This window comes from Heliangelus exortis, chromosome 4, assembly GCF_036169615.1.
Source record: "Heliangelus exortis chromosome 4, bHelExo1.hap1, whole genome shotgun sequence".
NCBI classification, from domain to species: domain Eukaryota; kingdom Metazoa; phylum Chordata; class Aves; order Apodiformes; family Trochilidae; genus Heliangelus; species Heliangelus exortis.
In genome coordinates this window covers 12403502-12431455 of record NC_092425.1, presented here as the reverse complement: position 1 = coordinate 12431455, position 27954 = coordinate 12403502, and the positions used below count along the sequence as shown (strand labels likewise).

Genomic DNA, 27954 nt, shown 5'->3' with positions numbered 1-27954 from the left:
GTTCTAAAGAGTGCAGTGTCTCATTTATGTGTAATTTTTAAATTAAATCTTTTATTAAAAGTTATATGTTACTTTCCACTTAATATATTTGGTTAAAAAAATCAAACAAAAACCACTTTGCCAGCCCTAAAAAACAAACAAAAAAAGCCCAACAACACTCTCTTGGTCTCCAAGATCCCTTTAGCTCCACTGTGTTGTTTGGTGTTTTCTTTGTTTGTTTTTACTATCTTTCTTTTTTTTATGTTTAAAGTATTACATAATTGTCTAGTTGACTATCCCTTTTCCGATTTCCAGGATAAACATGTAATTCACAGCTTTTTGAGAAAGCATGCTGATGGCTTCCCTACACATTCCCAACCAAAGTGACTCTGTCCCATTCTCAAAGTAATCCCCTCTGTCACTGGCACAGTCCTAGATTTTTTGTGCTCTCAAATACTGAGACGTTGTGTCTGACATGCTTGCCAGTGGAAACAAAGGTAAGCAAATGGACATTTGATACCAGGTTTCAGGCAGCACCATAATTCTCAGTTATGCTGTTTCAGCTGCGTTCATGTCCTGTCCCTATTGTGAATACCTGAACTGTGCCCCAGCCCAAGCCCTTGCCTCACCCCGACAGAGCAGGAAGGAACTGATTAGTGATGTAGGCTGAGCAAATTTTGGTTACCCTAATGCTGGTATAAAAATATGAAAACAGGAAAGAAATAAAAGAATTTGGGACAGAACAGAGTTACTCTGTGCAACTTCTTTTTTTTTTTTTTTTTTTTTTTTTTTTTTTTTTTTTTTGTTATTGTTTTTTTATTATCATATTGTCTGGATCTGAAAGGCTCTCAGTAGAAACAGAATTGCAGATGGAATTTGGAGTTGCAAAAAAATGGAATGATTGTTGCAGCTCTAGACATTAGAGATCAAATCAGCTGTGGAGAGCAGCTTTGTAGAAGACTGCAGTCAAATCCACAGACTGCACGAAGCAACTCTTTAAATTCAGGAGAAAATGTCTTGACAGAGTAATAACACTGTGTAGTAGCTTCAGGGTAAGAGTTTGCTTGTGGAAAGATTAATGTGGGGTATTGGTAGTGGCGTTAAGAGAAATCCTTCTGTTTCTGTTAAGGGATAGATAATAAGCCCTATGGGAATACCCACAATACCCAAAATTTGCACCTGTCTTGTGTTTGCAGTACCTGGCCTCTGGTGTTACAGATGGGGATTATGAGTTGTCACTTGTTAGCTTCTCATAAGTACTCAAAACTTTTAACGATGATGATGATGATGATGAAAGGTTTGGCTGGATAAGCCATGACTTTTGTTGAAAAGGTTTCTTTTGTTGTTTTTGTTTTGGTTTGGGTTTTTTTTTTCATGGGAAAGAACAGAAAGCATCTGTTCTTTCAGTTATCTCTGGCTGGAGTGGTTGAGAGGGAATTCAGGAGGGTGACTTCTGTGTCAGCTCCTGATAGCTGATATATGCTGTCAAAGAACTGTAATTGTGTAAAAAGCAAAATGAAATTAACAAAACCTTGCATCTGAAAACGGAGGGCAGTTTGTTTGGCAAAAAGCATTCCCAGAGGCAGAATGCTCAGGCTGCTTGAGTATTCATTACACTCTGCTTTTGAGCCAGGCAGTAAATTGTAGGAAGAAAAATAATAAGAAACATTTATGAGGAGAAGTAAAATGCTGAGCTTCAAATTGAAGGGAATGATTTAGTGCATGAAAGATGGGGCTCAAAGCTACTTGAAAAGTGGAGGTGTGAAAGCAGACAGCACAGCTTTGGAAGAAATTTTGCGTGTAATCCTGCAGGCTTTGTCAAGCTGCTGGTTCCCAACAGCCCTTCCCTTTCAGCTGCTCAAAGGTTCCTCGGGCAGATTCTGTAACAACTCTATCCTGACATCACATTCAGCAGCTCAGGTGTCATTTGGGTAAGTCTGTAGGTGACTTGGGAATTTCAGTGTAGTGGTGTAGATAATTAAATCAATCTGATTCTTCATCGTCCAGTATATAGCTCCGGTGTCTTTTGGTAGCAGTTAACTTAAAAGAGTTTCTCTGTAGACATCTCTTGTTCAGATTTTCTTCTGACAGTGTGACAAATGTCCTTTAAACAGCATGACCATCTTTAACAAGGCAGATCCTGTGCTAAGGTTATTTTGTTAGAAATCAGTATCCTCATCAGCTATGAATAGTTGACATATTAGATATAATTTCTAAATCTGAATTATCCAATATTTCCAGTAATTTTCTTTTACTTATAGTATCTTCATGTGAATTTACGACAGGTTATGAGTTTTGAAACTTTAAAACATCTAAAATCTAAAATGGTTTTGTAGACAAATTTTGCTAACTGCGAAAGCGGGACCCTGAATTTCACTGCTGTCGATGTCCAAAATGTCTACGTAGTCAAGGAGAGGATGATAACTGAGTTGAGCAAGATTATAAAAGTCACTTACTTGGTCATCATCTGTGTTTCCTGGGAGAAAGGACCAAATGCTAAATATTTTTTAACTTCTGAACTGGCAGGACAGCCACGTAAATGTAGGCTTTTAATATGTAAGCTGTTAATAGGGTTACCCTTCCTTATCTTCTGTGAAAATCACTCTGATCTTCTGAAGTCTTCTGTCTGGTGTGTGCATATTTGTCTCAAGGCTTTTCAACGTGAGGTGTTCTGGGTAATCAAAAGTTAATAGTAAAATACTTCCTCTTCTTGAGTCATCTCTGTAATGCCTCCATGGCTTGGAATTCTTGTCTTTTAGTCAGTCAGTTCTGTCATTGATCTGTTCTTGTTTGCACTCTGTTAATATATATTAACTTTTAAATACTGTATTTGCTTTTTTTTTTTAGTTGCCCTGCTGCTTAAGAAAATCATAGACACTTTTCATGTAGAGGAAAAACCTCATGTGATTAGGTGCCTAAAATTAGCAGTATGTCTTTTGAGGCAGCATAAATGTAAAATTAAGGCTCATAAGTGTTTTGAAACTGCTGGTGTAAGCCACTTCACACTACATACAGACCAGCTTTTTACCAGAAAAATTAAAGATAGATGGACAAGTCAATAGTACAGAGACAAATGAAGAATGCTCTCAGTCATCATGAAGACTCAGAAATTTAGTTCCTTTTGCAGCTAGGTATTCACATGAATGAAATACAATATAATGAAGTAAGGAAGTAATTTATTCTTTGCTAACAAAACATACCTAAAAATATTAGGACTTAAGAAATAAACCTACACAGTCTGTAATGGACCAGTGGTGATCAGATTGAATGGTTGATTTTGTGCAAATGTGAGAGACAGGGGAACCTGAACTCTGTGCAAAACTCACAAACCCAAAACCTGTAAGTGCAGTTGTCTTTGGGCAACTGTTCACCCCACAGAAGCCTGCTCAGCTGCTGTAAACAAAACTTCTGGCTATGTACCACAGAGAAGCACAATGTTCCTATTTAATTTAAAGCCTAAAAGCACCTTTGAGATGATGTCATGGCAGAAGAGCAAAGTAAAATCAGGTTTGAGCTACTAGCATGTATCTCTATGTAGTTATGGATATATTTATGCATTTTCTTAGAATTAGGACTAAATAGAAGAAGATAAATGAATACCTAATGTTTGTATGCAACTAGTAAATTGATAATAGGTTGAAAATAGAATTGAAAATAGATAATATTTATTTATTTTAAATAGAATTCAAAATAGATAATAGGTACATTCACAGGGAATTTTGTGTTTATTTTCTGAGATGATCATTGCTGTCCATTGTTGTAAGTAGGCACCCTTTATATTTTCTCATTTATTGTCTCTTTTTCTATAAATTATGTATCTCTTAGTAGTGCATCTAGTATTTTTAAAACTACATTGGAAACATCCTTCTTTAAATTTGAGAAGAGGCTTGCCTTGCTGTTAAAGAAGAAAAAAGATCATAAAATTTTCCCAGTAAGGTCTAATACTTCATTACCTGAAGCTGCTTATAAATTATAGGGAATTTGGAAAGTCAGTAAATTAGAAGCTGCCCAAATGTAAACAGAACAAAATTTTCTCTGAGGCCATTTAAAAAAATAAAGATAATTTTTTAAAAATTATGCAAGCCTAAGGACCATTGTTAAAGCAAGCTATGATTTACAAAGTTACAGCTATACAAAAATGCCAGTGGATAATTTATAGACAGGGACTGGCCTAAATTTCATGGTAAATACTTGGAAGAGTGGCTGAATACCAAGGTGATGTAATCATAAAAACGTGAAACCAGAGGAAAGGAATTTTAACTACACAGTTTTAGGGAAAAAAAAAAATTTAAAAAAAATCCAAACTGGCAACAGTTATAATGCCAAATTGTCATGGTTAGATCATACTGTTTACAAATTGTATTCCTATCGTTTTTGTCCAGAGAATAGTTTATTTTTAAGTTATCCTAACAATGCATCAACTTGAATTTAATACTGCATGCATTTTTAAAGTTCTTTTTTTCTATTCATGTAGGGATAAGCACAGTGTTAATATTGCAATAATAGATGATGTTATACTTTCCATTTTATACACTTTTGAAGTCTTTGGATGTTTTGATTCCAGTTGTCATACAGACAGTGTAACTGGTGACAGATTTTCAAGGAATCAGTTCCCATTGCCTTTAACAGGAAACAGTAGATAGTGGAGTCTGGAAAACAGTGACCATGTAATAAAAATAATGAGCACATTATCAAAGTTGAAATATATTATTTTTAAATATATATATTGATACATTAATTGGCAATTATTTCTTTCTCAATATACTTTCATTACACTGAGAATATTGTTCTGCCTGATGAGATCTTATTTCACAAGTTCTAACAATACCTCTAATTTCCTAATTGAGTGAGTTATGTACCATGGACCAGTTTCAGCAAAGAAGTAATGATTGACTGGAAGAATCCAGTCTTGATGACAGTTGTGTTAGAAACAGAATCAACCTTACCATTTTGAGATCACAATGAGTATTTAGCTCAAAAATTGTTTTAATTTTTTGTGGGAGAAGTGGAATAGTGGAAGAAAAAAGAACAGAGGTGTCAATATTTTAGCCACTTACTAAAACATCACTCCTCAGAATTCTTTTTTACAACACACAGTAGTTGCTAAGGGAACACATATCTCATACTAATATGTTGTTTAGGAAAAAATTTAACATTAATTGTGAAATAGCAGACAAACTGCTAGATTTTTAAATGTCCCCTTCTGACTTTTTAACTCACAAAGGGATATAAATTTACAAACGGAATTGTTACTCATCCAATTTTTGTCAAATTATATTAAGTTTATGGTGATGTACTTGAAATGACAGTTTGTCTGCCTTCACATTCTACAAATGGTTTGTGCTCTCAGATCTTGATTTGTTCATTCAGATCCTCATGTTTGTACAGTGGGACTGCACTAATAATCTCCAAGATGCAAAACATCTCCAAATTAAACACTAAATAGTGGAAGAAGGTTAAGACAATGATAAATATAATCTTCTTGGTATGTACGTATTGTAAATGTATAATCACTTGCAAAAACAGAAAATATTTTCTCCAAATACTGGAGTGACTCTTCAACCAAGCATGGCAGTCATCTTTGTCAATTTACCCAACTTGTTTGACATCATTTCATAAATGTAGTTTGTGCAGTACAGCTCAATTACATTTCTTTTTTTCTCTTGTGAATCTTTTGAATGAGTTTCTATTCTTGTTTGAGCAAACAGATCATCTCATGGGGTTTCATTGTGCAGGGCAGGTGGAATGAATCCCACCAGAAGCAGCCATGCAGATCTCACTGAGTGTTCTGGACCAGGGTTTGTTTGGAAGTTGGTTGTTCTTCCCTCTGCGTTTTTTTGCCCTCTTCTGCAGTAGATTGTAATGTCTGCCTTTGATGCCCAGGAAAGAAAATACTGAGATATATATATATATGCTCAATGATAAATTCTTGTAAATAATGCATTTTTAATATGATCTTAATGTATCTTCTTATTTGGCTTATTTGTGAAATAGAGCTTTTTCAAGCATCCAAATGAGCATTTTCTAATGGCTTTGAATCACACATTCTTGAGCAGAGGATCTACAAGTGGTTTGCCAGTATCTTTCAGTCAGCTGCTAATGCAGGGAATAACTTTCTGTAATGTTATGTTTAATGAAAACTATGTCTGCAGTTCACAGAAAATTGTATTTTTTATCGGATGGAAAATTCAGATAGAACCAGTGCCTCACACTTTGGCTCTTTATTTAAACTGATAATAAACCCCACATCTAACCACTTCCTAGATAGCAATGAATACCAGCCTGTGAAACCACAATTAGTTAAAGCTTAGAAAACCACATTTTTTTGATCTCTGTGTTCTGTAATTAGTTCCATTTATTCTACCTGAAATCATCCGAAACAGTCAGTATTCCTGAATCAGTGAATGAGAAAACAAGAGGCTGAGGGAAAAGATTTTTTTAAGTATAAAAATAAGCATAAAGGTATGTTTTCATATGTAAGTACACATTTTCAAAGGGATGTTAAGAAGACTTTTATAAAAAGGGTACATGTGAGCAACAGAGGGAGCAATGACTGTAGAAAGCTTTTCAACTCTTCAAATTAAAAAAACCCCACAAGCCTCATCATCTTTAAACGTGATAGTAAGGTAGAGCAGTAGTTTGTAACTGGTTAAGATGAGCAAAGTGCTCCTGTGTGGCACTTACATTCTGGTGCAGGTAAATGCTCTGACTTTGTAGCTTTAGAGCATGGTGAGAGTGGAAGAAGACAGAATTAATGTGGAAGGACGTGCAGCTGTGTGTGCATCCATGGGAAGGTCCCTTCAAGTTGGTGTGACAGTGCTGGTGGTTCTAGTTGCAAAACTGGGGTCATAATCAGTGTCTGAATGGGCATCCTTAAAACATCCAAAGGAAGGTTAATGGCCTGGTGGAAGATACAAGACACCGTGATTTCTCCATCATTTCTGTTACAGAGAGTTCCACCCTTACATTATGTTAGTGAGCTCAAATTAATGTATTTTGTAAAAAACTATATATTTATATGTCCCAAAAGACTTGATCTAGTTGACTAGATTAGTTAGGGATAATTTGCCTGCATCTGTGGACAGTGACAGTGTTATTACTGAAGCTCTTTCAGGCCCGATGGAAGTTGATAGATTTACTAGCAGTCTTCAGGAGAATAAGATTTGCTCTACAACACACCAGATTTATTAATGCTATAGATTTACTACTTAGCAGGTTTCATCTTTCCTTCTTTTCTTCTTTTTCTTTTTACATGCATGAAGGTCTGACAAGGAGTTGCACGTAGAAAGGGGAAGAAAAAATAGACTAGAGGCTGTTTCACAGATTATTTTTTTTTAATATCACGAAGAATCATGCTGAGATAGTTACTTGTTTTGGTGTCTTAAAATTCAGCCTATTCCATTTTAATAGATTTGTTCTTGCCATAAGCAGCTCAAAATTTCAAGGGAGCCTATTAGGAAAAAGATGAAATAGTCTGCTTCCAAGCCATCTTTGAAGTATACATTTTAAATAGTGGCCATAGAGACTGAAAGAGAAGAACATGACAGAAATGCTTCTGCTCTTAGTTTATAGCTGATGCTAAAACCATTTCCTTAAATGGGTTATATTATTTTGATGCTTCAGTTAAATTGTATTTGATACACTGCAAAAGGAACTTCTGCTCTTCCCAAGGAATCAACTTTTATTAAAAACCCATAACTCTATTTTACTTCAAGGGGAAGTAGGTAAATTGAAGTCTAAAACTGGAGTAGTTTCATTTTTTCATATTCTGAGTTTAGGGCTTGTGGGTTGATATGCCACAGAAAAACCTAAGCATGCTTTTCTGTCAAATAATCTAAACTTAGGGATACAGACGTGCAGTTATTGATTTTTACTACAGCATTTATAGAATAAATGTAAAGGATTAAAATGTACAAATGGAGAAATAATCACTGAGGAAAAAGGTGCATTAGAGTTTGCTTATATATATGGAAGAATTTGGGGCTTAGCTAGCCAATAGTGCAGATTTTTAAATTATTTAGAATTAATTTGTTTCTAGAATGCAGCATTTTCCTCAGCATAATTTTGCATGTTATTTAGAAACAGAGAGGTGACCAGATAGAGTCTGTGTAATGCAATCACAGGAATGCAAGGCTGGAAGGGAACTAAGTGGGATCTCTTCTGAACCATCATCCTGCTCCAAGAGAGTAGATAGACCAAGCTGATTCTTGCTAGATATTTGTTTTGTTGTGAAGTTCAGGGGCAAAAACTTCAGAGATTTCCCTCATCACCCATTACACTGCTTTGCATAGTATGAAATTTTTTTCTAATACATAACATAAATCTTTCCTATCATTGATGGACTAGGGAACAGCTGATCATTTGATGCTCTTTTACATGTTTGTTACTACATCTCCTGTCAGCCTAGTCTTGTCTTGTCAGTTTGAAGAAAATTCTAACTCAGTCTTTTATCATAGTTCGTGTTTTCTTTTCTTTCTCCACTTCCCTATGAATATTTGTTTTCTTGCTGCCTAAATCTTATAAATCTCTTACTGGAAATAAAGCTGAATACTGTATTTCAGGTGAGAACTCTTTGGCAGCTCAGTCAGCTCTGTGATGTTGTTCTGAATATATCTGAATGAGATTTGCCTTTCTCATAAGGGGATCACAGCTTCTCAAATTTAAATTTTGGTCCCCTGTAACACTGTTCATTCTACTTCAGGACTTCTGTACTGGCGATCTTGCATTTGTGCTTTTAGTGTTTTACTTCTAAATACAAAGGTTTTAAAATGGTTGTCTTTAAATTTCTCTAACATAAATCCCCAATTAATTTCACCTCTTACTTGTTGTGTAATAGGTTGTTTTGAATTGGGTGCATGATAAAATATAAAAATATAACGAGGTAACATGAGATGGGAATTAAGAGATACAGATGGTGGAAAATACTTAGATAGCAGTGATAGAGGAGAATGTTAAGAGTATGTCAGGACAACATTGTGGTTAACAGTACAGGACTGTAAAAGCTTGTTCAAATGCTGTGAGAATCTTTATGTGGGCAATGTAGCCATTGCCTCTACCATGCTTTTGTGGGTTATGACACATATGCTACATATAAAACAAATTTAAGGATGACAAGTAAACAATACAAACCATTTTTCTTCACAGATCTTAAAATACAGGAAATCTCTAAAATGTTTGATTAAGAGCAGATACATGAGAGCAGAGCTGAGGTTCTTGCCCTGTAAAGAAATGTTTTGTTCAAGGACTTTCTACCTTGAAGGCAGGACAGGCTCTGATTTGCAGTGTCTGCTGTACAGGAATGTTGGGTGTGTCCCTTTTATTATGATATTGAATGAACAGAAACCTGTTGTGGAATGTATTTTAACATGTTTACTAAAGGATCAAATTAAAATTGCATGCACTGTAGAAGTAATTTTCATTATCCTTGCCAAATGCACTTTCCAGTTGTAATAAACAATCTTTCCTACTGTTTCATGTTTGATGAACCTCCTGTGAACCTACTGGGATAAGTAAACATTTTCTTAACAACAGCTACCCATTTCTAATACCTAGAGGGAACTTGAAGAGCAGTTCATTCCCTGCCTAGAAACACTTGATGTTGTTCCCTTAGGTTAAGTTTTTTATAAGTATTCATGTATTTTTTGACCAATTTAAATTTACATGTCTACAAACATCATGTCCTTTACTTAAGTCTGACCACATCTCCTGTCATAGAAGAATGTACAAAAACATTTTTCAATTCAGAACAGCTGCACTTATGCTGACTGTTTGTTCCTTCTAAACTACTGTCTGGCTAGTAAGACCTAGAGCTTTGTGTACAGAACAAAAAAAAAAAAATATCCTTCTGCAAATCAGAAATGTAACAGATGCAAGTGTGTTTCCTGTGTGAATTTTGGGTTTGTATATAAATGATTAATAATCACAGTAACCCCATTTGCAGTAAGATTTCTGCAAAAAAACATTCAATGTACTATGTCTGTGTGCTCACTGCAGTCTGGTTGTGGGAATCTCTTAGAATTGACTTACTTGTGCATTGAGGCTCTTTCATTACTGCTTGTCCAATTGCAAGGATACAAGCCTCCTTTTAGATGCTAATTTCACATTTAAAGCATAATTCAGATTTTTCTGTTGCAAATCCTTCTAACTAAAGTAAAAGCTATGCTACATTTCAGCCTACAACAGGTGTGTCAGCAGGACTTCCAAAAGAAGTTAATCTGTGGTGGGATAATTTTGGTTCTCCCTTTCTACTAAAGTTCCAGTAAATCTCAGAGCCAGAGGTCTCTCTGCACTAAATATGACTTTAGATCTGAACTGTAACAGTATTTGCTAGGATCTCATAAATACTGTGAAGAGGGATTCTCTCCCTTGCTCAGTATTTGATGTACAAGTCTTGCTAAGGTTTCCCTTCTAGGAAGGAATTGCAGGTATAACACAGTATTAATCAAAATAGGACAGTATAGAAAAATACCATTTAATGGATAAATATATCAAATGCAATGCTACTGTGCCATATATAAAGAACAAAAGAACAACTCAAGAACTTGTAATTGAAATATAAAATGTTGGTAGCTGATATACAGAAAGCATTACTTTCTGATAAACAGAAAGTAATGAAAAGATGAAGTAGTTTTAGAATAATCTCCATAGAGTTCTGCTTTAGCTCCTCAGTGAGAATATACAGGAAGAAAACAGCAAATAATAGAGAGTTCTGCCCTGGAAATAGGTGTGGGACTTGAGATGGCCTTTAACAATGAGATGATAGACTGCAAGCAGAGGATAAACTTTTAATGTCCTTTATAATCTCCTACTATGATGAGTAGCTTGTATAGTAAGGAATAGGTGATAGGTAGGTGCTAAGAGAGGGAGATCCAAGCTACTATTTAGGAAAATACTTTTGTGAGTTCAAAACTTAGCAGATGAGAATTGGAAGCCATCCCATGTGTGTTGTTAACCCGCTGTCCTGAACAGCAGTTTGTCAAGGTAGAAGACTGCTGACAATGTCCACTACAATTGATTAAATCAAACTTCTAGAAAATGCTTATGAAGGATGTTCATTTCCCCACATATTCAACACATTGAAACAATTCACTGTAGCTGGTAATTTGTTTGTGACTGTTCTGTTAATATTTTTAAAAATGCTATCAGACTTGGAGAGGATTTCTTAGACATTAGGTTTTTTGCTTGTTTTAGCACTATACTGAAAGCAAAAGACACACTGCAGGACTTTCTCCAAGCAAAAATTTTACAAGTTCAAAGTGAGAGAAATTGTACCTCAGTAAATTAATTTGGGACTTCATTTTGCCTATACACAGTCTATTTTCAGTTGTTTTCAGCAGGTACTTTGTATAAACACATATACTTTGATTCTTTAAAACGTGTATAAGGTATTAGTATTGCCCATGATCTGAATTAGAGTAATTATCTTTATTAAGCATTCAATTAATACAAGCAAAAATACTAGTAGGTATTGACTTTTTAAAGTTGCAGCTACAGTTCTTGTACATGCATATGTATGAGGTAAATAAACATCTAGTTATTTTTTAATGTATTGCATATGTTTGGTTTGTGAATGTTATAATGCAAGTTTCTCTAGAATTCAGAAATCAAAATATTTTGCAGTTGTTACTAGGATACCAAAGGTAGGCTTACTTCTTGCTATGGCATATATATACACACTTGAATGGAGGAGGATGAGCTCACTGTAAATTTTGGTTAAAGTCTCATTCAGAAGAGAGAGATGTATTAACAAGATGATAGTGATCACTAAAAATTAAGGTCTGGAACTAGTGATGGTTTAGACATTGCTTTGCAACAAATACACTTTATGGAAACCAAAAACCAGTGATTATATACCTAAAATTTGTTCTCATATCTATGCTAAGCTGAAAACACCAAAAAAGATGAGTTAATTGAGGAAGGGACTCCACATGAAAACTGACATATGGATTGCACTTTGAAAATTACTATGTCACAGAGACAGTCAGTGCCATTGCTGCTGCTGTGCTATTAGACTGATTCATTGTAGGCTGCTTTTTTGTAAATGCCTCCTGTTGAGCTGAGTACTTGAGGACTTGCTTTTAGACTGGCCACAGAGTTGCAGAATGTCCAGGTCACCAGAGCTCTTTCATTTCTTTGATAGAATCTTATTTTTTAGTACTATTGCCACAGATCCCTAATGTAAGCAAATACAATAAAAACCCACAGCAGATAACACTCTCCAAGCTTAATGGATGCCAGGGTCTGCAGGGGTTGTGCACTTCATGTCCTGAGCACTTGTAGCACAATATAAGGACAGAAAATTCCGAGGCTGTGAAAGGCAGAGAGCTGGAGGCCCAGCAGGGAAGGCAGAGAGACATTTTGGATCTCCTGTGCTGAATAAATTGAGGAGGGTTGGTACCCCTGCCTGTGTGTCATTTGACTGGCAGGAGTTACATCCCCAAAGTGAGGAGAGCTGAATGAGATGTATTTTTAATTCTGTGTCACTGGAGCTTAATTTACCAGAATAGCCACAGAGCAGCCCTGGAACTGCTGTGTCTCTTGTGCCCCTGGCAGCTGATGGGAACTCCAGCTGAAGAAGTGAGAAGTGCTCCAGTGGATGGGAACTGCACTGACCTTCCTGGCCTCCATCTTTGTCACGTGCAAGCAAAGATTCCTTATTCCATAGCTTTGGCAGTCTAAATGGATTATCTGCCTTTCCTCCTCCTGGTTTTTCATTCCATTGCTGGAGGCACAAGAGGGTGATTCTGGAACTTGATTTCTCTCTATAGGTGGTTGTGCACAGGCCCAGCTGTGGATCATCTCTGCTTCTTTCTGTGTTGCTACTTGAACAGGACTAATATTTTGCATAGCAGAGGTGCAGGTTAAAGTTGCACAGAGAAGATGTCTTTACAAGTGATAAGACTTTCACAAATGGATTAGTTTTTCTGTGCTGCATACATGCAAGCAAGTAAAAGTTTGTGCTTTTTCAGGTAGGTCGGGACTTCTAGAGGCTTTTCACAGTTATTGACATGTACTTATGGGATAAAAGAAAGAGCTATTGTTAGTCCAGGAAGCTTCTATGTCCTTAGGGCAAACTTGGAGAGCTGGATATCTGCTCTCTCTTATGGCTGCCTGTGATTATAAAAGAAGGAAAGTTTTCTTTATTTTGCTACAAGAGTCATAGGATGTGCATATAAGTTTCCAGAGCATATCTCAAAGTCTAAGCAAGACTTGGAGTGTTCCTTTGTAATTAAAAAAATAAAATAAAATCACAGATCTGTAAGGCTATTTCATCAGAGCAAGTATGTTATTTCTTTCAAAGTACTGATCCTAGTTGGTTTTTGGAGAAGGGTAGGATCCTCTGAGGTTTCCTTTGTTATAGAGTCCCTTCTAGTCTGATTAAACCATCCTAATGCTTAATAGTTTCTCCAAACTGCCAACTGATGAATCAGTTTTCCCATACAATCTGCTTGACAATGTTTTTTCAGACAAGAAATGAAAAAAATGGGGATTTCTTTAGTGGGGAGAGAATTATTTTAGACATCCACTACTTGTAAGCGTCCTGTCATGCCAAATATTTGACTCATATGTTTTTGTTGTTCCAGTCTTAACTCAGTAATTGAATTATCAAACATGAAATTCCTCACTCCTGGTGGCAGCAAAATAAAAAATTACATCTTACCCCTCCTTTAACTGGGAGAGGGTCATGTCAGTACCTTAATGGTCCTACCCTATGAGACAGGAGCAAAAGGAAGGCTTTGCTGAGATATCCTGAGCTCATCAGCTGAAGAGCTGATCTTGTATGGTTTATAAGTGAGTCCTGTTTTGTTCTGGATTGTTTCTCCTTGGAGCTGATTCAGTACAAGGGAAGAACAGATAGATAGAGGCAGAATGGGAAAAGCTGTTATATGCAGTCTCATAGCCAAAGTTTTACCCCTCTATCTGTCTAAAATACTTCTGGATTCTTCAGATAAACCGATAATGAGCATGTGTTAAATGTTCATTTTATTAATTCTCTCACAATGAGCAAACTTGAGAGATCAAGTAATTGCCTTGATGCTCATTTTACAGTTCTTATAATGTTGTGTTAGAAACCTCCATGCTATGAAATTCCCAGTGGCAAAGTCAATCAAAAAATGTTTATGTTAGCAGCCACTGTGCTTTTGGTTGTGCTGGTTTGGCTGTTGGAGGTCTGCACTGTGAATAAGATTGTGGTTAAACAAAATGAAAAATAACTCTTTTTCAGAAAGATTACCTCTTGTTTATGGTGCAGCCACATACAGTCATGCCAAGGAGGTGCTACTGCCAGGTGCTTTACACCATAAAGCTGTGGCCTGAAAGACTGAGCTTGAGATCATACAGAAAGTAGATGTCAGAACAAGAAATTAATCACAAGTCTCCAAGTTGGGCTACATACTAAATAATCCTTTTGGTTTGAGCTTCAGCTAGGCAATTTAAAATTCATGTGTTTATTTTTTGTTCATGTTTTCTGTTTCACTGATGGTCACCTTCTTGTTCTGTGTGTAAGGATGTCCTGCCCTTTCCCCTTTGAGAAAGGAGCTAGATGGAGTAGATTTTAATCCTTTAATAGGGCACAACTAACATCGTAAGCACCCTAAAATGCATTTTACTCCCTAAGTTTCTTCTGGCTTACTGCTGTCATCTATAATTTTCATGGCTGGATAGTTTTGTGAAGTTAGTGTTTTTATCATTGCCTTCCTTTTTTCAAAGCCTGTATCTTAAGCTGTTGCCTAAATTTGGTCTATTTGCCTGTCTTGTACACTTGTAAACACTTTAGGGGATTTCTGTAAGGTATTTGTTTTGATAGAGTGAAGTACACATACAGAAATACAATATAAACAGACTTAATGAAAATTCTGTTTGATCCAACTCTAATTGTCATTCTTGGCTGCTCTACAGGACAGCAGTTTTTTTGTTTTCTGCTCTGGTTTTCATCCTGAATCATTTTAACAGTAAAGGTGCAACGGTTTGGCTCTACCTTGGTTTTAAGCATGTTTACTCTTATTAAAGAGTGAATGCTGTTTCCTGGGCACAAAACCAAAAACCATAGATTGGGGGATTTTTTTACTAGAGGAATCACATTAAAATACAGAACTTGTTGATGTATTTTTCAAATTTGTCTTGACAGAATTATTAACACTTGGGGGAAAAAAAAAAAAAAGAAAAAAAGAAAAAAAAAAAGGTGTTGTCAAGCCTAAAACATGGTATTAAATGAGTACATGCTGCTATGACAGAAAAAAATGTCTACTGTTTGTTTAGTGTTTATCATAGAAAAGCTTGGAGATCATCAGCCCCCTGGAAGTGATCTCCATCAGGAAAGCTATTTTGGATAGCTGCTATTCCTAAGCAAGTGTCTGCTGTCTTGGGTTATGTCTCCTCTGCCAGATAAAGAGATGTCTGTTATATAAAAGGTTGATTATGTGCTATCTGATCCCTTAGGGGAGACATCATATAGTTCTGTGGAGTAAGCCAGGTGATGCCAGCTATAGAATAGATATAGAGTTGACAGATTTCTTTTTCTTTGTAAGATTATCTTCATAGTCTCCATCAACACTGCACAGCAAAACAAGAGCTTACCAGTGGTTCTCCTGTGAGGCTTCCACATCACTGTTCTGCAGAGAAGTTGCAACTCTGAGACCTACAGACCTTGACAGCATCAGTTTGTGTCAGGGGAAGGAAGGCTCAGGAATGTCAGGAGAGATTAAACTGTAGGCACATGGATTTCAATCTAGCAATATTTAATTGGAAGGAATTATAATAGAAGTTATAGACTTGCTATAAAGTGAGGTAAAGCTCCAGTTAAGGAGTGTTCCAGCACGGTGAAGTTGCAACTATGATGCTGTGTTTCAGAGTTATACTGAAGCTTTTTATTTGCTTGCTCTAAAATGTATGTCACATCAATGGAGTTGCAGTTTCTTCCGTTGTCCTCTCTCCTGTTACTTTCTCTGAGAGAAAAATCTTCCTGAAGATATAAACATTGCATACAGAACACACAAAACCCCCAACTTTGAGAAAATAAAGAGAAATTATAAAATGTGAAAAATTCAACGATATACTTTTAACCAACGAAAGGAGTACCTTTGACTTTATACATTCTAAAATAAGTAGCATCTATTAGTAAGTAAAAGCAATGTAGAGGAAAATCTGAATTACCACTTATATTAAACAACTTATGGACTCGAGGTTTCACAGTGGTTATTATATTAGAAATGTAAATTACTGCATTTATACTTTTGTGATATCAATTATCTTCAATCTTCAGTATAAATTTAGCTGTGATTTAAATTGAGTAAATTAAGATACTATTGGGAAAAATATTCATAATCTTGAGATTTTACTACTTTAAAATGTTTCTCTTAAAAGTTGTGCAACGTTGCTGTTTCAGTTACTTTTCTTTATGCTTTGGTTTGCTGTAAGAATGATTAGAAAGCGATGACAACTTTAATTGTGTTACCATTACGTGCAATGATTCACCATTTCCTCACAACATTTTAGCCCAGGCAAATGCCTGCTGAATACTGAATAAGATAAATTGATGGGTTAGTTTCTATAGATGTATTGCTAAGTGTACATGTTCTAAGTTGTAAATGTGGAATTAGATTCTAGACCAGTGGGGTTTTATCTGGAATCCATCTATTTCATTGCTGATTACAAAATCCCAGTAGAAGGGAGACACTGAAGTAAATTTGTTAGCTGGAAACAAAATAGATTTTTTTCTCCCTTCAAGTACTTGATCCTTATTTTGTTTTTCACCTTAGCAAAACCCTGCAATTTCAACCAGTAACAGTGAATTGTTACTTCATTGTGGAGAAAAACAGGAAGAAAAACTTTAGGATATTTATTTTTTTGACCATCTGAATTACAGTGTCACAGCACTATTTTGAAACTTGCTGAGTAAGAAGTTTTGCTAAAAGCAAATATTTAAATTATAGACTAAAATCTGTTGCTTTATTATCATAACCTAATAGATGAATCAACATGTTATTATTTTTAATGTGGCCAGTGGGCATAAGAGGAAAAGAAATATTTTCACTGTTGAAATCCACATTCGTTCAGAATGGGAAGAAACTACTTCACTCTACTGGGAATGCTGCTGGATTAGCAAGATGGAGATATGATAAAGTTAATAGTGGCAGAGCCCTAGATCTGTCTTTTGTACTGTCTTTGCAAGACTCCCAGTGAAAAAGCATCAGCAATCATTCCAGTGACTGCATTTTTTGAAGATGAAGAGAGAAAAACCTTTGAAGCAAAAAATAAAGGCATGGTGGCTACTCCCATTTGCTGCCCTTTCAGCCACACACTTGGCTGAAGCCATAAGTGCATGTTTAGTAGAACTGAGAGCACAGAAAGGAAAATACAGTTCCTGGTGTGAAATACAGCTATCATAGACACATGTATTTTACAAAACTGCTTTTTGTTGTATAGTGTTGCATGGGTTATTTTATGAACATATTTTTCTTGCATAACTGTTACATTTCTCAGCAATATGATTTTGAAAAGATAAATGAATGCAGTTGATCTTACATGATAGGAAAAAATACAGTATCTATAGACTTCTCATTAGAGTACTGGGAGTGCTATTTTGACACTGTATAAATATATATCTAAATGTGCAGAAATTACAGGCACTGCACATGGAAGGGTTAAGAAGCTTGTAACTTCACTTACAGGAATAGCATTCAGTCCATCATTCTTAATACTATCTAGTAGGATTGTTGTAGGAAAATTCAGCAAGGGACTTCAGGAGTTCTACAGCTTAGCCCCCTGCTTCAGGGTTGGGTCAGGTCCGAGGTCAGAGCATTGCTCAGGGCTTTATCCAGTCAGGTACTGAAAGCCTCCAGTGATGGATACTGTGCAGCCTCTCTGGGCAATGTTTTCCAAGCCCTGACTGTTACTTAGAGTGAATTGATTTTCCCTAAATCATGCAGGGACAACACTTGAGAGCAGCACTGCGGTTGGTATTGTGCATTTAAGTTTCAGATTCTTAATCATTCTCATCCAGCAAATCAGCAGCGTGTTCAAGTTGTTCTTCATCATTACATGGTCCAACTAAATTGCTCTGGTGCAGTAGCGTGGACGTAGTGTCTGTAGTGGTGTCTGCCTGTACAAAAGCCTAAAGAAACTTACAGCCATGCAGCATCAACCTCGTGCCTGTTTCCCTTCCTGCCTTTTTTTTATTCTTGTGAAAATACGAATCAATGCAGGATTTTTAAACAGAGTGTAGAGTGAGCAAAACCAGAAGACTGGCTTTGCTTGATTTGTCTGTCACTGAGCACCCCTCATCCGGTGAGTTTTGTCAGTGAGATTTGTGCTGTGGGAAAGTACATAGGCATTGTCACTGCTCAATTTCAGCTATTAAGTGATTTTGGTATCCTTGGGAAAAATATTTTTTTTTCTTCATAATGGAGAAGCAATTACACTAATGCCAGGTATTATAACTCTTAATTATTGCATGACCATAAACATAATTCTTAGTACTGTATGAAACTCAACTAGTGCTTTTTTTTTTTTTTTTATCTATAGATCCGAGCAGGGATATTTGCTATCTTTGTGCTAGTGTATGTTCATTGAAAGACAAGAAGACAAAGATTGTAGCTCAGTTTCATAGGGAAGGCAGCATGTGAAATGTGTGTTTCCTCAGATTTCTAGAGGGTTACAGCAATTGCCTGTAATGGGGCTATGCTTTCAAATCACTCCTTGTTCTTTTTCTGAAAACATGTCCATCACTTAGTGAACTTCTTCAAAGAACAGGTATAGTGGCATGCTTTCTTCAAGGTTAGAAATGTAAGAAATGGGAAGACCTGTCTCGTGGAAGTTTGTTTACACTTATCACTGAAGAGTAATTAGGTACTTTTTGACTTTTGCCATTTGTCTTAATAGGTAAACTGTACACTGGAACCAAGCGAGCCACTTGTAAACTTTCCCAGCTATGTAGCTTCATAGAGTACAGCACTTCATCAAGGCAGGTCCATTAACCCTCTGACTGGTACTTTTCTCTTGGCTTTGCTTGCAGCACCACACAGAAGCCCCCAGCCCCTCACTGCTGCCCCCCTCAGCTTTGCCATTAGAGGTGCTGAACAACGCTGTCGCTGGCTTCAGCACCGTGGAAGAACTTATTCGGTACCTGGAACCGGACCGGTGGCAGCTGGATTTGGAAGACTTGTACAGGCCAACGTGGCAACTTCTTGGAAAGACATATATTCATGGGAGGAAATCAAGAGGTAAACTGCTCTTCTGTCTGGCCTTGCAGCTTTCTACGGGTGTGTTTTCTTGATAAAGCAGCTGTAGTTAAGAACATTCTTCACCTCCAAGAAGAGAATATGGTAGAAATGCAGCAGGGATCGTTGGTTCTAGTTGTTCTCATAATTGTACTATCTGAAAAGGACAATAACTCAGCTCAAAACAACTAAGCAGAATGAAGTGAAAAAGGGGGAAAAAATAGAAACACACGGGACAGATTTCTGTAGGGAACCTGGGGGAACTTTATTTCCACAGAGTAGCAGTGGAATTTCATTCACTTACATTGTCATGTGAGTGACTACTTTATTTCCTGTTCCAATATTAGAATTTTTCCAGTCTCTGTACCATATGAATTGAGAGGAATTAGTGAAATGTTTCTCTTCCATTATACCTTATTAAATCTGTCTGCATCCTGTTTGATGTTTGATCCTGTTTGACTACTTCAGTAGTTAGTTTAATCAGATGTAGAGTATGTATTTCAAGACTCATGGAGCTATTTCTTCCATGTACATTTGACTTCCCACTTACTATCCAGATGCTTCCCATGATTATGGTTTCCATGTGGATGGATAGCATGCAGGCAATACATCCTTTCTTGCCCACCATACAGCATAAAAATGAAAACATATGAGCATAACTTAATAGATTCTTCTGTTGACAAATATAAACGAGATTATCATCCAATCAGCAAGAAAAATGAGGAAGTAAAAATTTTTTTAACTCAAATTTAAATTTTTGACAGTTGATTCTTGAATCAGAACCTAAAAATGAACTGTTGTAGCCTACTGTATGGACACAGCTGTGTACAAAGCAACTGAATTAAGAGTGAAAGAAGAGGAAATAACTTTAAAAGCTTTCAGCAGTGGTCCATACCTTTCAGATAGTAATTTAACACTTTCCTAATGAAAGCGATTCAGTATTTGCCAAATGTATCCCATAATCATACAGTAAGTGGGAGAAGAACAAAATGTAATTTGTGAAACCATACATAAACTAAAATGCAGGTGTGAATACAACTACACAGACAAAAGCAACTCCCTGCAAGACATGTCTTAGAAAGAACCTGTCAGAGTAAATCTTTTAAAGACCTCCAATTAGATGCTGAAATAGATTTTTCTACTGAATAAACATATCGTGGCATTGTCATATCTGAGGCCACCCTCAGATTGAATTACTGAGTGTGTAATGAAATAGCCTGAGGCAGAAAATATGTCCAGTTGAGATGATAAAGAATTAGCTGTTAGGTCTATTCAATAGGTAGGGAAAGCAAACCTTTTTTGTTTTCCTCATTTTTTTTTTCTTTATTCTTTTTTTTTTTCTTTTCAAATGTTATTCCTTCTAGAAGCACATTTCCTGTATTTAAAAATCTTTTAAAGGAACATTTAGGAGAAGTGCATGTTCTGAAATGTTTGGAACAAGTGCATGCCCTAAAATGTCTGGGTTTTTCACTCTTTGATTCTATAATTAGGTCAATTTTATTTTTGCAGTATTTCAGTGTAATAGCTAAATTACTGTCCAGCTTTCATAGACAAACATTAGTTTACATCTAGATTAAATGAAAATCTAATTAAAAGTGTATGTTGCTTTATGTGGAGAAGAGTATTGTCTTGTACTCCTGCTTAATAATTCATATGACAAAGACTATATTTAGACAACCTAAATTCCACAGGACTTCTGTGTCTGATGTTTTCTCTGGATAAAATGCTTCCAAAAACTTCTAGCCAGGAAAGAAGAAACACCAAGTTCAGAGGCTTTGATGTCTAAATATAGTCCTAAATTATTTTATAATATTAAACATACTTTTTTTGCTGTGCAAAAATATATCCCATTGCTTCCCACAGAATTCTCTGCATAATCATTAGACCATATTCTGAAGTTTACTTAAGAAGAAGAAAAGAGTCACAGTCCAACCATAGCCCGTAGCAGATGCCTTCCTCATATAGTTATGTGACTTTTTTTTGCATGGCTTTTTGTGCTTTTTTAAATTTAATTTTTTTCTTTTTTTTTTTTTTTTCTACTCCTCTTCTGGAGTTTTGTAGCAGCCCTATCCTTATGTAGGAGCCAGTATGAAACTTGCACTCCCAGGAAAATCTCCAAGGTGCTTAGGAATGAAAACCATCCTGCTGCTATCTGTGCCCACACACAAGTGCCTCAACCAGAATTTCATTTGTTTTGTTGACTTTGAGAGCAGCATCCAGCTGCAGTAATGTTTTGGGAAAGAGAGTTCCCAGTGCTATTGGTAACATCCCAGAAGATGCCAGAGAGCTGCATTGCCAATTGCAGAACACAGTTACTTTCAGGCTGGTGTGAATGTGGGTTACACTTTTGAAATAGACTTTGATCTATAACTACCTGGACCTTTTTTTTTTTTTTTTTCTCCCTTTGCTTTCTTCTCCCCTTATTTTTATTTTAGTGTTTTCCAGTCATGGGCTACTGCAGAGCCTCCCATTCCTCCTGAGCTAGTGCTAGGTAAAAGAACTTTGGCTGTTGTGTCAAACATGATACATGAGTGGAAGCCAAGTTGAAGGAGTGTTTAAATGTTCACATTATAACAGGTACTGTAACTTGGTGCACTTGGGAAATCCAAATAACCTTTTATTGTGGTTAAGTAAACACTTTTAAGGGAATATATACATTCTCTCATCTAGCTTTGTGCCCGCAGTATGTTAAAATAAATTTTGGACAGACAGATACTCTTTGAAAAAATAACAGCTTCATTCACACACTTCAAAGGGGTGATTATATAAGCACTAGATAAATTTGCCACAGACCTTTTAATGAAATTGAATTACATAAGTTAGGGCAAGGGTTCATTGTGAGGTATAATAGCAATATACCTTTGTACATTGTAAAGCTTGGAAACCAAACATGGTATTTTTCATCTCTCCTGAAGCCCATTGTAAGAATTATGCACACTAAAATCTATTTGCAGAGAGCTGATTGCATGTTCTTCCACAGAACCTTTTTAAAATTTGAGTCTGCATGTCTGAGAGGTTCACAGAATCACAGAAAGTTAGAGGTTGGAAGTGACCTTGAAAGATCATCAAGTTCAAATCCCTGCCAGAGCAGTTCATTTCAGTTTTGTGACAAAGTCTATAGTACACTTGCTGCTCAATGCATTTCAGTGGATTGCCCTTTCCTCTCTAACTACACCTAGTTTCAGGAAATTGATGCATTCCTCAACTGCTGCCAGCAGGCAGGAGGGAATGGAGAAGCAAAACCCCACAGAGCATCTCTGTCCTAGTCAGTGGGCTTGCTGGGAGAGGCATCAGTGCCCAACTTGCATTTTCAGTGAGAATGTTAGGACACATAAGCTTAGCTCCTTGAATTCACTGCACCAAGTGTCTCAGCCTCTGTAGAAATCTGCTGGTAGAAAGTAGTAGGACAACTAGCATTTTCCTCATTGTGCTTTAGGTATTTTATCCTCATTCACACAGTTAAATTATTGTATGTTTGAAAATGTAACAGAAAGAAGTACTTTATTACTTTCCACAGTCCTTGATTAATGGAGCTAGACATGTCCACCTTCTGTATTACCCAACATAGAGCTATTAGCTGATCAGTAGAGCTTAAATAATTTCTAATTTCTCACAGTGAATCTCTTAGCTGGCAGTTTTGCCTCTCTGCCTCTGCTCCTTTCTCAGCTTTCTCCAAGGAATGCTCTTGAAGTGTGGGAGGCAGGCTGGTGTCCTATCAGTAACTTTATTGAGGTTATTACACACTCCTTGCTTTTAAAATCAGATTGTTTATTTAGGAGCCTGTGTTAAACTGATAGTGATGGAATGAACTGCCCCAGCTTTGCATTTGCTGTAAATGCAAGCAGAGAAAAGGCCTCAGTGTGTTTAACTGACCCTTCCCAACAATCAGCCCTTGATTATGGATGCCAGTATATAGATATGGTCTGCAAAAGAAATGTTTGAAGAAACATGGAATAAAATTGCTTCCCAGAGACCTGCTCCTGGGGCAGAACTAATGAACATTTCTAATAGACAAAGGCAGCTTCTAAATTTCCTTTATTTCTTATGTGGTTAAATAGAATTGAGAGTTACTTGATAGGCTGAAGTTCGTGGTGACCTCTAGAGGCTCTGTACATAGTCAGGAGAAGGAAAAAAGGTATTTCTGTCAAGGCTGACTCAGATTTTTTAGCATTTTATATATCTTTATATTAAAACTTCTAGCAGTAACTATAAAGTATTTGTCAAGTAATATCAATACATCAGGATGGTTTTGCCATAGTTTCTTGATTTAGCTCAAAACCCGTTGATTTAAAACTCTCTGCTGCTATATCTGAGAGCTTTATTTCAGTCATCTTGGTAGCTGTATATCATAGGATTTTCTTTCTTTTCTTTTTTTTATCAGATGGGTAAAAGACCATGCAGACCAGAATGTGCCTGTGAATTGCATATTATTTCTGTTCCTTAATGTTGGTATGGTTAGAGAGAAACAGCTCAGAAAAAGGATTCCAGATCATGATCATTATAGTCTGACTTTTCTGAAATAAATGAAATTACATTGCTTTTCACCAAAGTAAAAAAATTCTCAATTTTTTCACTAAGCCCATTTTTTTCAGTTCTTACTGCTAGAGGAGTGAGTCCTGTTTCAGATATTTTCATAAGCTTGTTCTTCAGCTTTTGGCATAGTGAAACTTTAGTATGATACAGTGGAGCCAGCTTTTAAGGAAACTGGTGCCAAATATTACTATCTTTAACCTGCACTACAAGTTAGATGCTTACAAGGAGGAACTGTATTTTATTTAAGGCACATCAAATGAAAAATGAGAAGCAACAAAAAATCATATGTGTATACTACTATAAATGAGAAGGGGAGAGATGGTCAGCCAATAGTTATATAGTTACATATACTTGTGCACATACTGTGCACATTGTCTGTACAGTATTCTCTAGTGGTGACCTAACTTCTTGAAATTCTTAGTCCACAGAAGCGAGTTTCTCTTAGATATATGTGGTTTCATTCTTTCTTATATTTGCATCGCCCTTGCAAAGAACAAGTAATTGAAATTTAAGCAGGGAAGAAGTTTGAATGCTTCATGCAAATGTGTTAAATTGTTTTTGGAGGTTTGCAGGACTCTTAATTGCTGTGTTTCTCCAATCCAAAAATAACAGAGACTGGCAACGCTAGAGCTCCAAGTATGACCACAAATAAAGGAGCCCCCAGTAGGGTTGATTTGATAAAATATTGAACATAGTAACCAAAGCTTGCTTCATTTATTTTGAACCAAATCTGCCAGAGTTGTAAAATAATTGGTGAATACTCCTGCATGACCATGATTCCATTTCTGTTTCATGGTACTCCAATGTTAAACTTGTGTGCTGAACCTGTACGACCAGCAGAAGAATGAGATTTCCTCTGTGCCCTGGTGAGGCCACATCTGGAATGTTGTGTCCAGTTCTGGGCCTCTCAGTTCAAGAAGGACAGGGAATTGCTTGTAAGAGTCCAGCTCAGAGCCTCCAAGATAACTAAAGGAGTGGAAAATCTCCCTTATGAGGAAAGGCTGAGGGAGCTGGCTCTCTTCAGATGGAGAAGAGGAGAATGAGGGGTGACCTCATTAATGTTTATAAATACGTGAAGGGAGAGAGCCAGGAGGATGGTGCCAGGCTCTTCTCAGTTATGCCCAATGATAGGACAAGAGGCAATGGATATAAACTTGAGCATAGGAGGTTCCATAGAAACATGAGGAGAAACTTTTTTACTGTGGGGGGTGACAGAGCACTGGAACAGGCTGCCCATGGAGGTTGTGGAGTCTCCTTGTCTGGAGACATTCAAAGCCCACCTGGATGCATTCTTGTGTGACCTCCTGTAGGTGACCCTGCTCTGGCAGGGGGGTTGGACTTGATGATCTTTTGAGGTCCCTTCCAATCCCTAAATTTCTGTGGTTCTGTGGTTCTGCACTGCTGAAGTTGCTTGACCCCCAATGAAGTTGGATTATGAAGTGAAAAAGCCTCCAAACCAGTTTGTTTGTCTTTTTGCAGTGGTTGATCTCAACCTCCTAAAGGAGGAGGTGCGGCTGTACAGCTGTACCCCTCGCAACTTCTCCGTGTCCCTGAGGGAGGAGCTGAAGCGAACTGACACCATCTTCTGGCCACTCTGTCTCTTGGTTAAACGTTGTGGTGGAAACTGTGCCTGTTGTCATCAGAGCTGCAATGAGTGCCAGTGTGTACCAACAAAAGTCACAAAAAAATACCATGAGGTATGAGGCTCTTTTACATTTGTGTGTTTGGAAATGCCAGAAGCCAATGAAGGAAGTTATTTTTCCTGTAGGAATGCACTAACATTGGAATTCTAAAATGTTATCTATTGCACTTACTATAAATAGTATTTTCTTTACCATTTCAATGAGGTGTTGCATTTTAAAAATAATATCTTTCAGTGGAACTGTTAGGGCATTTCTGAAGTATTTGCTGTTACAGTTCAGACCCGTCACAACCGCACCTCCTTGTTCATCTTTCTCTAGTAGTAAATGTGAATTGTCTGAAGGAACAGATATCAGTCCCATTTCCATTGTTATAAATCTATAGCTTAAAATATTTATTATAGAATTATCTTATCGTTCCATTGGGTTAACTATACTATTGACCCTTAAAGAAGATTTAGTAGAAATAGGAAACTGCAAGAGTCCCCTCTTCAATAAAAGCAAGAATCTGTTCAATGTGTTTGAATCATTTTTGTAAAGGGCTCCAGGTGAAGCAAAAATAGTAATTACTGACTGGAATAAATGAAGAAATTTAGCTATGGAAAGCCTGTTTCTTTTAATAGGCTTCCTGTCAGCCAGGGTATTTCCAGTTTAGTCTAGCTCATAGTCTAGGTGTGTGATGGAACACTTGCTGTTTTCCTGATGCTTGGCTTCTTGTCCTTTAGGTTCTTCAGCTGAAACCAAGGATTGGTGTCCGTGGATTGCATAAATCATTGACAGATGTACCCTTGGAACACCATGAAGAATGTGACTGTGTGTGCAAAGGGAATACTGAAGGATAAACATGATTTAATTGTGCTGTTTTCTTTCAAAGCACATTCAATCAATGGCTGATTCTATTATGGGGCTTGTGCATTATCTTCTTCTGTAATCTCAGTTGTTTGCTTTGGGGATCTTCCATCTTCAAGATTTACAGTGAGCTCTAAAAAGAGGAGAAGCCAAACTGGGATTATGTGTTGTGTGACAGCTCTGTTTGGAGGCCCAGTGAAAGGATGGGAGAAAGGCATCAATGAGGGATTTAAAATATATGTATTGGTTTTGTCCCCCACAATTTTCTTGACAATACATGGATTTAAAATTTAGGAGTAAAATTAAAGTTAGAAGGCTCACATCATGGAGATTTGATCCTACAGCTCCAGTACATCTGGCCTCTGGTTGAAAACACCTGAAATCTCTCTTTCTTTGTTCAACTACTCCAATGTACTCTAAATCGAAGCATTCTCTGTTGTATAAACTTGGGTTAAAAGAGACTGTCTTGTTGTGAATTAAACTGAATTTGTCTAATGCTGGTAGAAAGGACTGGATTTTTCCATATGCTCTAGTAAAGCTCCTGCCTTATAGAAAGATGACTGGACAATAACATGAGCTAAGGAAGCAAATGTTGAAAAGAACGGCGCCTTTATTCTTACTACTATGGCTGATGACTTTTTGTTTGTTTGTTTTTTTTTTATTGTGTACATTTTTATACTCTCCTTTTGACAATATAACTATTTGCTTTTCTAAACTTGTTAAATATATCTATTTTTACCAAAGGTATTTAATATTCTTTTTTTATTGCAGCCTAGATCGACTATTTTTTAGTTTTGTGAGACTTTAAAGCCAGATTTATATGGTTGGAGGAACAGAGATGCAATTATAATGGGAAAGGAGCATGATCTCTTTGTAGTTTGTGGCTACACAGTGAAAATGTACAGTTTTTTACCTGGATGCAGGTAATAATAAACAGAGGTGTGTGGATGAAGCTCTAAACTTGCTAGCTCCAAGACACTAAAATATGAGAGACAGACATTGTTGTAAGTGGTTTCAAAAGCTGACTTAAAAAATTCCCTCTCTCCATTCTGGCCTTTGTTCCAGTAGAAAAGAAATGAGCATAGATAGATGCATTCTGGCTTGTTTAACTCTTTAATTTCTTTGAAGTAGGATGGTCTACAATATAAGAAAAGAAACCCAGTGGCTTGCAGCCTTCATGATGCATGATGGTCATGGGAAGGCAGCCTGGTTGAAGTGTTTGGTTTTCCACTGACAATTACAGCTGTTTAAGTACTGCTCACTCACAGGATAGTAACACTCTTCAGTACAGGTTGATGAACTATGGATTTGTTCTTCTGTATGTTCTATTCTTTAACCAATACACTTACCCCGACCTATGCAAATTGAAAAAGAAACAGTAAAGTATTTTGCTTGTAAAATGCTTTAACATTATGCCTAGTTTATTTTTTTTACTATTGGATTTGCAGATTGTAATGAATCACCAAATAAAGTAAGAATGCTAATTTTAAGAGAACAAATGTTTGTGTTAGTTGCATGTTTTTATCTGTTCTCTGTACTATAACAGAAAAAGAGGATGATTTTCTACTTACTGTTTAGAAAGTTATTTACAAAAGCAAGTATCTTGTGTTGCAACTTCCACTTGCTTTATAAACTCAGCTTTACTGTAAATCCACAAGAAGAGGAAAGAAGGAATGTGATGCTATTTGTGTAAGCATTTAAAATGGTCAAAATCATCTGGATGAGAAGCCTTCAAA

At 36.6% G+C, this 27954-nt stretch overlaps 1 protein-coding gene across 1 annotated transcript in view; it reads left to right on the top strand.

The window, feature by feature from the left end:
* PDGFC (platelet derived growth factor C) overlaps positions 1 to 27717 on the top strand; it is a 129563-nt gene extending 101846 nt beyond the window's left edge. Inside the window, exons 4-6 of the mRNA XM_071743033.1 lie at positions 18992 to 19199; positions 25209 to 25426; positions 26095 to 27717. Coding sequence (XP_071599134.1) covers positions 18992 to 19199; positions 25209 to 25426; positions 26095 to 26211 — 543 coding nt within the window. The 3' untranslated portion in view covers positions 26212 to 27717. The remainder of the gene's footprint in view (positions 1 to 18991; positions 19200 to 25208; positions 25427 to 26094) is intronic.
* Positions 27718 to 27954: the final 237 nt, after the last annotated feature.